Consider the following 12,864-nt stretch of genomic DNA (forward strand, 5'->3'; position numbering starts at 1 on the left):
TAGATAAGGATACCAAGGAGGCAAGTAGCCTATATTATGTATTCCTTGTGGTTCTGGATCACTATTCGGCCTTATTTGTCTGCAGGACGAATTGCTATGTCTAAATTATTTTTGAGATGTTTTCAGAGCCTTGAATTCCATTCTGGAGAGATTAACCTTTGACGTGTAGTGCCTCTGATTGGTTGAGATTGTCACTAGTGTTGTGTTATGGGTCATCATACATGTATATAACTTCAGTAATGTTCTTTTTATTGATATTTTACTTACAAAGTCTTCCCTGCATGGCTTTCTTAATGTCTTTATTCCTCAGACTGTATATAATGGGGTTGACCAATGGAGTAAACACAGTATATAGCAGGGAGAGGATTTTACGCATGGTGATGGTTTGTCCTTTTGTTGGGATGACATAGACACTGAATAGAGTCCCATAGAACATGGAGACCACAATGAGGTGGGAGCTACAGGTGGAGAAGGCTTTCTGTCTACCAGTACTGGATGGGATCCTTAAGACTGCCCGGACAATAGAAGTATAAGACGCTACAATGATTGTGATGGGGATGATGAGAATTGGATAGCCTACTATATAAATCTCCAACTGAACAATGAAGGAGCCAGAACAAGCCAGTTCCAGTAAGGGGTTAATGTCACAGAATAAATGGTCAATGATATTGGGTCCACAAAAGTTTAGCTCTATGGCTGTTATAATATTTACTAATGTAATAAGCAATGGAAAAATCCAAGAGATGACAATGTATATCACACACTGTCCACTTGTCATGATGGCGGAGTAACGGAGGGGATTACAGATGGCCACATATCTGTCATAAGACATCACAGCGAGGAGGAAACATTCTAAACATTCGGCAAAACTGAAAATACAATATTGAGTGATACAGCCGATAACAGTAATGGCCGCCCCATTATTCAGTAGGACGTGGAGCAGATTGGGGACAATATCTGTGATCAACACTATGTCACATGTGGACAATTGTGAGATGAAGAAGTACATTGGAGTGTGGAGGATCTTGCTGGTGGACGCCAGGGTGATGATCAGGAGGTTCCCACATATTGTCCCGCAGTAAATCACCAGAAAAAGGCAGAACAGAAGAATTCTTAAGTTTTGTCTGATCTGAAATCCTAAGAGGATGAACTCAGTGACGGCCGTCAGATTGTTCCTGTGTGTAGAATAAAGAGTGGTCAAACTAAAAAAAAAAAAATGTTTGTCCAGTTTCATGTAGAAAACCCAGGAAAAGGAAACAGTAGCACTCAGAGAATATGGAATAAAATACTAATTGTATTGAAAAATAATAAAACAAAGTAGTAAAAAGAAATAAACACTACAAAAATGTCAGAGGAGAAATTCAGAGAGCAGGACAATAAATGTCTCTAAGAATAGGGTAATATCAAGGTTCTTATTCTTATTCTTATGGTAGAGTTGTAAGGGACCTCAAGGGCCATCGGGTCCAACCCCCTGCGAGTGCAGGTTTTCCTAAATCATCCCAGCTATATGTTTATCCAGATTCCGCTTGAAGATTTCCATTGATGGAGCGCCCACCACCTCCCGTGGCAGCCTATTCCGCTCTCTCACTCCCCTCACTGTCAGAAAGTTTTTCCTAATGTCTAATCTGTATCTCTTTCCCTTTAGTTTCATCCCATTGCTTCTAATAAGGTGCAGACAGGAGAAACTTTCCAAAAATGTATATAGAGATAACTTGTCATTTGAAGTAAGGGTCAGCCTTAGATTGCTTGGCCAGATGACGGACATAGTTATTAAACCAGCAGATAAGGGCAGTAATGTCATCATCTGGCCCAGCGATGTGTATGAAGCAGAGGCAGACAGACAACTACGTGACTCTGGACGTTATACAAAGTTGACTTCTAACCCCCTTCCCTCACTTACTAGGGGACTTGATGAGATTTTGATGCCTCCATTGGAGCAGGGTGTAATCACTAAAGATCTATTTGATGCCTTGCTAGTTGAAGAACCTACTATTACTACATGTTATTATCTATTGCCTAAAGTGCATAAGAATATGTCATCGCCATCTGGTAGACCCATTGTCACAGGTACAAATGGAATATTTGACAAAGTTTGTAAATTCATTGACTATCACCTTAAGGGGCAATTTGTGACTGGGTCAGAACATCTCCAAAGTGGCAGGTCTTGTGGGGCTTTGGTGTTAGTGATTAGTACCTGCCAAAAGTTGTCTGTGGAAGGAAAACTTGTCATTATTATTATTATTATTATTATTTATTTATATAGCACCATTAATTCCATGGTGCTTTACATTTGGGGGTTACATACAATACACAAAATATACAGGTACATATCATACTAACAGTGATCGGCTGGCACAGTGGGGTAGAGGGCCCTAAGTCATCGGTATCCATGCATATGGAGAATGAAGGCTAGTCTTTGTGGCTTGATCCCAGAGAACAGTTAGGGTAAATCCACACAGGGCTTTTTTGGATCAGAACCTGAGGCAGCCTGCAAAAGCTTCCAAACCGGGTAGCCATGAGTGACAGCCAGTGCATTGCACTAGCATCCAGCCGCACACTCTGCCCAATGAATGGGCCCAGTCCAGAGAAGGGAGTGTCTTCAGGCCGAATCGCGAGGCGAAACAGCCCGAAGAATGAGCAGCTCACTCCTTTCTCCGGGAGCCAGCACAAGCTCCTGAGAGCCATTTATTTCAATGGGAGCGGTCTTTTTGGTCAGGATTTTGAGCTGAATACAGTCTCAAAATCCTGACCAAAAATTCTGTGTGAACTTACCCTTACTGTACCACAATTTTCTTTGATAGAAAAGTTTATGTACATGAAAAACTTTGGACCATAGTAGAATGTGGACTGGTCCGATACATTTTGTTTAATATGATGTGGTCTTCCAGGAGCATGTGTGCATCACTTACCTGGAGAAGATGGAGATGGTACAACAATGCCCAATGTAAATAGACAAGTCAGCATTGTGAAGTTATGGGCAATATTGAGCTGTGGACTGCTGACTACTGACATTATTGGGAATTCTGCTTTACATGTTACATTGCATATTCCATATCTCAGACCAAGTACAATTTTTTTTGTAAGATTAAGTCTTTATTGGACACTTGGGAATAATCTTTACAATTTTATACATATTTAATACTAGCTGGTACCCGCGACTTCGTCTGCGGTGATTGTAGCAGTGGGTATATACAGGCGCGGGTAAGGTTTTCGTACTGTGTATAAGGTATGGGATATGAAATGTAACTTTGTATCTTGTTTTTGCTGTAATTCAGAGAATACGTGAGACTTTTGTGTTGAATGCAATTTGTATTTGAGCTGCTATATATACGGTGTTGTGAGAAACTTTACATAGTGACTTTGGGACAGAAGTATTTGAAGTTAACCCTTTCCCGCCGATGGCATTTTTGTGATTTTGGTTTTTTGTTTTTGACTCCCCTCCTTCTAAACCCCATAACTTTTTTATTTCTCCGCTCCCAGAGCCATATGAGGTCTTAATTTTTCTGGGACAAATTTTTCTTCATGATGCCGCCATTATTTATTCTATATAATGTCCTGGGAAGCAGGGAAAAAATTCAGAATGGGGTGGATTTGAAGAAAAAATGCATTTCTGTGACTTTCTTACGGGCTTTGGTTTTACGGCGTTCACTGTGCAGCCAAAATGACCTGTCCCCTGTATTCTGTGTTTCGTTACAATTCCGGGGATACCAAATTTCTATGGTTTTATTTACATTTTGAAACCTTAAAAAAATCCAAAACTATGTTAAAAATTTTTTTTTTTAAAAGTCGCCATATTCCGACAGCCATAACTTTTTTATACGTCCGTGTACGGGGATGCATAGGGCGTCTTTTTTTGCGGGACCGGGTGTACTTTGTAGTTCTACCATTTTTGGGAAATGTTATTGCTTTGATCACTTTTTATTCAAATTTTTATCAGAATCAAAACAGTGAAAAAACGGCAGTTTGGCACTTTTGACCATCTTTCCCGCTACGGCGTTTACCGAACAGGAAAAAAATTTGTATAGCTTTGTAGAGCGGGCAATTTTGGACGCGGGGATACCTAACATGTATGTGTTTCACAGTTTTTAACTACTTTTATATGTGTTGTAGGGAAAGGGGGGTGATTTAAATTTTTAATCCTTTTTATTTGTTTTTATATTTTTTTTACTTTTTTTAAACTTTTTTTTTGCATTTATGAGACCGCCTAGGGGTATTGACATGGGTTGGCGGTGTCGCGGATTGTCAGAGAGGTGGGGGTCGGCAAACATGGCTGCTCCAGAGCGTTATAGAGCGCCTCCTGGAGTATCGTTAAGGTGAGGGGCAAAGTGGTAAAGTATATGTATATGTGATTGTGTGGGGTTAGGGGCGAGGCTGTAGAGGGCAATATGAATTTTGTGGCTTGCTATGGTCCAAAGTGTGTGAGATTGCAGAGATAGTGGTGTGAGTTTGGGTTTTGTGGGGGTCCTGGCACAAACGTATGTGCGCTATTGTGACGAAAAGTAGCCTATTGCGCAATCGGGTGTATTATCTATGTTTGTGGAAAATTTCAGCCAAATCGGTCGAGTGGCTTTTGCGTGATTGAGGAACAAACATCCGAACATCCAAACTCACAAACCCACAAACTTTCACATTTATAATATTAATAGGATAACAATCCCCACCAATATACTCACATCACATAACTCTTTGGTCTTGACATTCATTTTCAGAATTAATATTTTCTTTTGTTGGTCTCAGTTCTAAGAGAGAATTGCTGGTGATATTAAGCAGTAGTGTAGTCCGTCTCCATGTATAAATGAGGCCCTACAGGCATTACACGGGGATATTTATATACATGACACAGATAAGGAGCCGAGTACAACGATTCCAGGGAGAGATCTCTGCTACTGTCTAATAAGTCTCCAGTGTTCTGGCCAATGGGGAAATAAATCTCATTTACAGCTTAACCCTGAAGATGATTCTCAGTTGTGAGAATTTATATAGCAAATTTTATTTATATGTGATACCATTGTGGAGATGAAAATGTGTAAACTCAAGGAGACAAATTGTAAAACCGATTAAAAGTAAAATAGGTAAATCAAATAGAAGAGGCTGCAGTATTGTTATTTTGAATCTACAACTGTGCAGAAGGCGGGTCCAAATTTATCAGAACGTTTTTCCTCATCCTATATTGACACGGGTGTTGTAACTCCTGAGAATGAAGAAGAAATTTTTAGTTTACTTGACTTGCTCATCTTCATCAAGATATTACATGTGACAGTGATACAGTGACTTTGAGTCAGAGTTCTGTGTTTTTCCTTCTCCTTTGATTTGCTCATCTTGAACCAAGATATTGCATGTGACAGTGATGCAGTAACTTTGAGTCAGAGTTCTGTGTGTTTCCCCTCCTCCTCTGCTCTTGTAACAATTTACCACACAGCCTTTTTGTTTTATTAACCCAGTCTTCATATTCACTGGCACGGATCCGTAGTATTGAATATGACTATGAATGTAGGAACTTGTCAGAAACCCAGCCATGAGTTCTTCATTGAAACCTGGTTTTCTTCTAAGTTAATACAAATGTAAAGTTTAAACCTAATTTAATACTTTTAAAAGAATTTTTTTTTTATGTCATCTCTTCAATATTTAAAATGTATGGCAGAATAATCTTGGGTATATGATAAAATATTGGTAAGGTGTTCCCTGGAGCCTGACTACAGTCCAAATCAGAACAATGGAAGGGATCAGTTATGCAAGACCACAAGGTCAGAATTGACCACTTTATGATTTTTGTTGCAAAACAAACTACCTGAAAGATTAAAGGGATATTCCCATCTCAAGGATCTGATCTACACTGCTAGCTTATGTTTTGGGTTTTCCTAAGTACATTCACACAGCGTTCAGGTCACCGTTGTTCGGGTCCACATTTTAAGCTTACAGGGACTCCCACGCAGATGTGAATCCAGCCCGAGTCCGTTCTCTGGAAGCATGGTAAATGTTCTATGCAAACCTGTGTAACATAATAGACATTTACTGTGCATGTTATTTGATCTACATTTATATTAGATCTCTAGTAATGGTAATAAATTATTTCTTATGGTAAAGACAAAAGTCTATATTTTGATACTTCATAGTGTCCTGTTCAGAAAGCTGGGGGGAGTCGACTTTGATGAAGAATACAGGAAATGAGAAGAGACAGCAGGCAAAGCTTCTGAGTCAGGGAGATGGGAAAACCCCTTTAACCAGCGCATATGATGAGTTCAGTAATATACCCCAAAGAGAAGCAGAATCGTCTTCACTAGGCGCACTATGGCAGCCATAACAGAGGAATGAATAGAAACACTTGTCATCTGCTCTACTCAGCCATCATATGAAAACCCAGTGAATGCCAGAAAATACTAGATGCACAATTCAGCAATTTTTTTTGTCATTTGAGCATCAATACTATTATTTTTATTGGTAGGAAATGTGTGTCATTGTTAGAGCTAGACACATCCACCCTTCATATATTGCAAAATGACCACCCTCACATCTGTTACAACAACTTTGGAGCATATTAGGTCATCTCACTGGCACTGGGACATTCCACCCATGCACAGCATAGATCAGTGTTTACTGGCACCACAATTTATTGTCACATTTACTGGTCTCCCACAAGGTTTATGCCACATTTATTGTCCCCTGATGATGTATAATGTAAATAATGTATAGTGTCCCATTTTATGGCCCCCACAAGGTATATTGTCCCATGTACTGGCTCCCACAAGGTGTAATACCACATTTACTGGCCCCCACAATGTAAAATGTCCCATGTACTGGCTACCACAAGGTTTAATGACTTTTTTACTTGCTCACACAAGCTAGAATAACCCATTTACTGGTCCCCAATCTAGTATAATGCCCCATTTACCAGCTTCTCACATGGTATAATGCCACAGTACCCCGAAAAGAAAGTCATCCCGCAAGAACAGCTGTTCCAGTCGAGAAAATAAATCTTTGGCGTCACGTGTCATATGTAGGACCGTAATGACAGGTCTAAGAACCCTATCTATATAGATTCCTGTCCAATAACTTAAATTCTCAACATTATACCTCTCCCCTTGAGAGCACTAAGAACCTTGTACCTATAGGGAAGACTATAGAAAGTCTCAACAAGGGGGTGAGTGGGTAGCATGTAGTCAATCCCACATCCTTAGCTTCAATCAGCTTCTCCCTATGTTACCTACTGAATCCATTGCTGGGATTAGAGCAAAGAACCTCTTCTGTTTTCCAGTCTGAAAGAAGAGACTAGCACATGATTTGATATACTAGGGTATCCACAATCAGTGTTGCCCCCTATCGGAGGGTTTAATTATCATACAGTGATCTTTCTCTAGACCCTTTAGTAGTTTCATCTCTTCTTTAGTGCAATTATGAAATGAATATTTTATCCTCAAATCCTAGAGGACTCTTGTCACAAGGTCAACTAACACATCATTGCAAGAGACATCTCCCTGCTGAGGCACATGGTTGCTCCCATTTTTTAGGTCTGTGAATGATGCTTATTGGTATTGGGCATACTATCTTCCAATCCATGTAGGAGCCTCACGTCAGACAGTAAGTCCTTTGGGATCCCTAAGTCCACACATGTTTTCTGTTGCTGATTAAGGAAAAACTGTTCTTCTAAATAAGTTTCATTCCTTAACCAATTCAAATCCATTAACATCTGAATTAGAACGACAAAAGAGAACCCCTGACTCAGCGCACAGTGCCAGATTGAGTAGTCACACACCCCTTTGACAAAGACAATGGTAACACCCAATTGGCATTTTATTCACAGACTTTTAGGGCATATTACATAGAAATAGCCTGACTCAGAGTTATGAAACAGAAGATCCAGAATTTTTATTTTCTGGGTTATTTTACTTAAAGGGGTATTCCCAACTGGCTTGTTCAGCAACTTGCATACTGTGTGCTCTCTTCACTTCCTGGTTTTCTCAGTACATTGGTGGGAGGGTTTTCACTTGCTGCATTCTCCCAGGCAAAGCTCTGCTATCTCTCTTCGTAGCAGCATATTTGCAGATTAGTAATGTGGGATTGGTTGTACATAAATTAGCACAGTATCACTAGAAGATGCACAATTGAAGCTGATGTAGCAGAGCTGCATTTGATTGCAATAAACTCGTTTTAGGTCTGTGTTTACATATAGAGGTACCAGACTCCCTATCTCAGCCAAATTCAATTAACCGACTGATAACTGGAAGAGCAGGAGATAAAGAGTTCAGAAATACAAGCACAAAGCACTCACCTCCCCCTCCCCTGTCTGAGAGAAGGATCTCCGTTACGTGCCTGTGGCAGGTGAGATAAACAGCTCAGAAATACAAGCTCGCTCCTGTGCACTCAACCCCTCCCCCCTCCTTGAGAGAAGGGAGTTATGTCACTTGTAGACTGAGGCTGTGGTTATTGAAACGTAGTGTAAGCAACAAAGTGAATAAATTAAGATAGCGACCAAACAAAGCAGTTTTGATAAAGCAATGCATTTAGGAAAAGTCTTAACTCCACATAAACTAGCAGTATAGATAGGAACCTTGAGATTGGACAACCCCTTTAAGCAGCCATGTCAGGAGAAGACATTTCTTACATTTCTAGAAGTACAAGGCATTAGAGTAGTTAAAGGAAAATTCCATTTACAACATGTTACTTAAATAAATAATTGGGCCGTATCAAGTTGTATTTGATCCGTTTCGATCATCTCTACCTGTTCAGTTCTGTGCATCTATTATAGGCAGGTGTGGGAAAAATGCAACAAAGTAACATTACTTTCAGAAATAGAAGAGTTAATTTATTGTTGTCAAATAACAAAATTAAGTGAATAAAGAAAAAAGAAATGTAAAACTCCATCAATATTTTCTATTCATCAGGTGGTCAAGCAAAATCTAGTCATATTACAGGATAAACCACCCAAGTAAAATTGGATACTTCTATACTTATAACTAGGGTTGAGCGATCGGGTTCGGAAAAGATCGGAGTAAAATTCAAGATCGCGATCAGATGGAAAATGATCAGAAATCGGATTTAAAAATCAATCCTGAAATCTCGAATTTCAAATCATTTATGGGATAACCACAAGTCTAATATATTCATATAGCCTGCATATATTCATATATAACTTCAGTAATGTTGATATTATTGATATTTTACTTACTAAGTCTTTCCTGTACGGCTTTCTTAATGTCTTTATTCCTCAGACTGTAGATAATGGGGTTGACCAATGGAGTAAACACAGTATATAGCAGGGACAGGATCTTACTCATGGTGAGTGTTTGTCCCTTTGTTGGGACAACATAAACACTGAACAGAGACCAGTAGAATATGGAGACCACAATGAGGTGGGAGCTACAGGTGGAGAAGGCTTTCTGTCTACCAGTACTGGATGGGATCCTTAAGACTGCTCAAATAATAGAAGTATAAGACACTACAATGATGGTGGTTGGGATGATGAGAAGTGGAGCACCTATTACATAAATCTCCAACTGAACAATGAAGGAGCCAGAACAAGCCAGTTCTAGTAAGGGGTTAATGTCACAGAAGAAATGGTCAATGATATTTGGGCCACAAAAGTTTAGCTCTGATGTTATTACAATATTTATTGAAGTAACAAAAAATGCAAAAATCCAAGAGATGATGATATATATCACACAATGTCCACTGGTCATGATGGTGGAGTAACGGAGGGGATTACAGATGGCCACATATCGGTCATAGGACATCACAGCGAGGAGGAAACATTCTAAACATTCCGCACAACTGAAAATACAAAATTGAGTGATACAGCCAATAACAGTAATGGCTGCCCCATTATTCAGTAGGATGTGGAGCATATTGGGGACAATATCCGCGATCAAAACTATATCGCTGATGGACAATTGTGAGATGAAGAAGTACATTGGAGTGTGGAGGATCTTACTGGTGGACACCAGGGTGATGATCAGGAGGTTCCCACATTTTGTTCCACAGTAAACCACCAGGAGAAGAAAGAAAAGGAGAATTCTTAAGTTTTGTCTAATCTGAAATCCTAAGAGGATGAACTCAGTGACCGCCGTCAGATTGTTCCTGTTTGTAGAACAAAGTAGTTACACTCAATAAAAAATAAGTTGTCTAGTTTCATTTATTTAAGAAAATACATAAAAATACTATATGTGTGCCATAATTATAACTTTATTCTAATTTCCTAAAATAGGATTAAATATTATATTAAAAGTACAGATGAACTAACTCTTAACTCTAAGGTAGTGATAGTGAACCATTTAGAGACCGAGTGCCCAAACTGCAACCCAAAACCTCCTAATTTATCACAAAGTGCCAACACAGGAATTTAACCTTAATAATGTGCGGATCCACAATTGCAGACATTTACAGACCTGCAAAATACGGTCATGTGAATGAGACTTTATAGAGATTTCTGCTCTACTGTGATCCCCACATAGTCCAAACTGCTGCACAGTGACCCCCACACAGTACCATCACCTCCACAGTGGTCTCCACACAGTATAATGTGCTGCACAGATAGGTGCCCAAAGAGAGGGCTCTGAGTGCCACGTCTAGCACCTGTGCCAGAGGTTCGCCATCACAGCCCTAAGGTATGGGTATCCTTAGCTCATCCAAGCCCATGGAGAATGAAGGCTAGACTGTGAATCTTGACCTCAGAGAAGAGTTACTGCAGCACAAATTGCTATGATATACACACAAAGCCTTGTAGATTGCTATGTATGGGGCTGCATAGCTGTGCCCATATTAACACTGTCAAAAGTGCCCCCAATGGCAATGGGAACATAAACATAATACCATAGTAGATGGTGGCCTGGTCTGATGGATAACAATTTAACATGATGTGGACAGCTTGGAGCATAGGTGCATCACTTACCTGGAGAAGACGGAGATGGTGCAACAATGGCGAAGCATAGTGACATTACTGTGAATACTTCTGTACATGTTACTTGCCTAAATAATGTTACCGTCAATGTACAGCCATTCAGCCCTATCCCCTAACACAGGAGAATGCGGCTACAACTCTTCAGAAAATGTGCAAGAATGGTTAAATGAACATACAAAAGCGATCAAGGTGCTAACATACCCTTTACATTCCCCAGACCTCAATCTGACCGAATCTGGGCGATACCTTGTAAAGAAAAGTCCTATCCATGGAGACTTCAGGAGGACGAACAGGATTGACTGATAATGTTATATGATATGTCTGTGACTCAGAGATGTTCGGGCATCACAAGAACCAATTGTGCAAGGGGTTGTTTTTCATGGTAAAGTCTTTCCATGTGTTTTCAGTGGTTACTTATACACAGGGATATTCACACATTTTGCAACAAAAATACATGCAATAATCAAAATTCTTATTTGAAGATAAATCATTGGATACTCAGGAATAATCTTTATAATTGTATCTGTGTTTTACATACAATTCCCCCAATATACTCACATCAGGTTTCTCTTTGGTCTTGACTTTTATTTTCAGATTAATATTTCCTTGGTCTTGGTTCTGCAGGAAAATTGCTGATAATATTTAGCAGTAGCCGTAGTCCGTCTCCAGGTATAAATGAGTCAGTGTGAGCCGTGCAGGCGTTACATGGGGATATTTATGTACATGACACAGGGACCAAGTACAATAATTCCAGGGAGAGATCTCCGCTACTGTCTGATAAGTCTCCAGTGTTCTGATCTATGGGGAAATAATTACTATTATATTGAAATTGTAACTCAGAAAATCTCATGCCTGAAGGCAAGTCCCCTATTTATTGATGCAATTGGCATATTCACAATCTCCACACTCCAGTTTCTGGTTCAGCCACTATTTAGAATTGTGTAAAAGGCCAACAAAAAAAAAAAAAAATGGCCAGCTGTGCTCAAGGCTGGGCCACATGTATCCGAAACGATTTCGAATCACCCAGACAGAAATTTCTTCTTGCCATAGAGTGCCAGCTGTGTAGGTTGCATAGACCACAAAAAATTGTCAGCAATGAATTTGTATTAATAAATATATGCCTAAAAATGTCTGGAAAATAATATGGCAAGGGCGAAGGTAAAGGAGGAGGAGGACAGAACAGTTGTGCCACTGTCACACCATCCATCACTGAAAGAAACAATATGCGGTGACAATAGTAACATTATTTTTGTCTTGACAGTTCCTTCTGTATCCACTGGGGTGTTGTGATACAGTGACTTTAAGTCAGGGTTCTGATTGTTTCTCCTTCATCTTGATTTTTTTTAATTTCCTCTCATTAATAAAATGTATGACAGGGAAATCTAGGGTTTGTATAAGAAAATGGTAGTAATGTGTTCACTGTAACTTGACTACAGTTTAAGTTCAGTTCTGATCAATGGAAGGGAACAGTTATTTTGGACTACAAGGTCAGAAATGACCATTTTATGTACCGTGTAGAAGAACAAACTACCTTAAAGATTAACCAGCACATCCTACTAATATTATGAATGTGAAAGTCGGATGTTTGTATGTTTGTTATTCAATCACGCAAAGAACGGATTTGAATGAAATTCAGCACATAGATTGTAACCTCAATTAAAACATCGGCTACGTTTTATCCCAGTAAATGACATGGCTTCACAACTGTTATGAAGTTATGTTCACATACTACACATATTACACTGCTCTTGCTATTATTGACTTATTGTTCTACAAAAAGGTGGAAAGAGGTCATGGTTCCCCTCCAGATGATCTGAGAAAGCCCCAATATCAGCTGATGTGTTTTTTTTCTGTTTTGTTTTTTTTTGGGGGGGGCAAACACAGAATAGACTTTGCTTTCTTTAAAATCTTAAGTCTCTACTAAATTGCTTGTTGCTTCCTTTCTTTTAAGCGATATTGGAACTGCTAAATTG

At 39.4% G+C, this 12,864-nt stretch overlaps 1 protein-coding gene and 1 pseudogene across 1 annotated transcript; both read right to left on the reverse strand.

The window, feature by feature from the left end:
- Positions 1-259: 259 nt before the first annotated feature.
- On the reverse strand, positions 260-6,992 carry LOC142202287 (olfactory receptor 5G9-like). Its single transcript, XM_075272346.1, has 3 exons — positions 6,921-6,992; positions 5,889-5,989; positions 260-1,175 (listed from the first exon to the last, which is right to left on the reverse strand). The coding sequence occupies exons 1-3, from the start codon at positions 6,990-6,992 to the stop codon at positions 260-262; spliced, it is 1,089 nt and encodes a 362-aa protein (XP_075128447.1).
- A 2,163-nt stretch (positions 6,993-9,155) lies between these two features.
- On the reverse strand, positions 9,156-10,950 carry LOC142202288 (olfactory receptor 5G9-like; annotated as a pseudogene).
- Between the last annotated feature and the right edge of the window lie 1,914 nt (positions 10,951-12,864).

This window comes from Leptodactylus fuscus, chromosome 5 (genome assembly GCF_031893055.1).
Source record: "Leptodactylus fuscus isolate aLepFus1 chromosome 5, aLepFus1.hap2, whole genome shotgun sequence".
Taxonomy (NCBI): Eukaryota; Metazoa; Chordata; class Amphibia; order Anura; family Leptodactylidae; genus Leptodactylus; species Leptodactylus fuscus.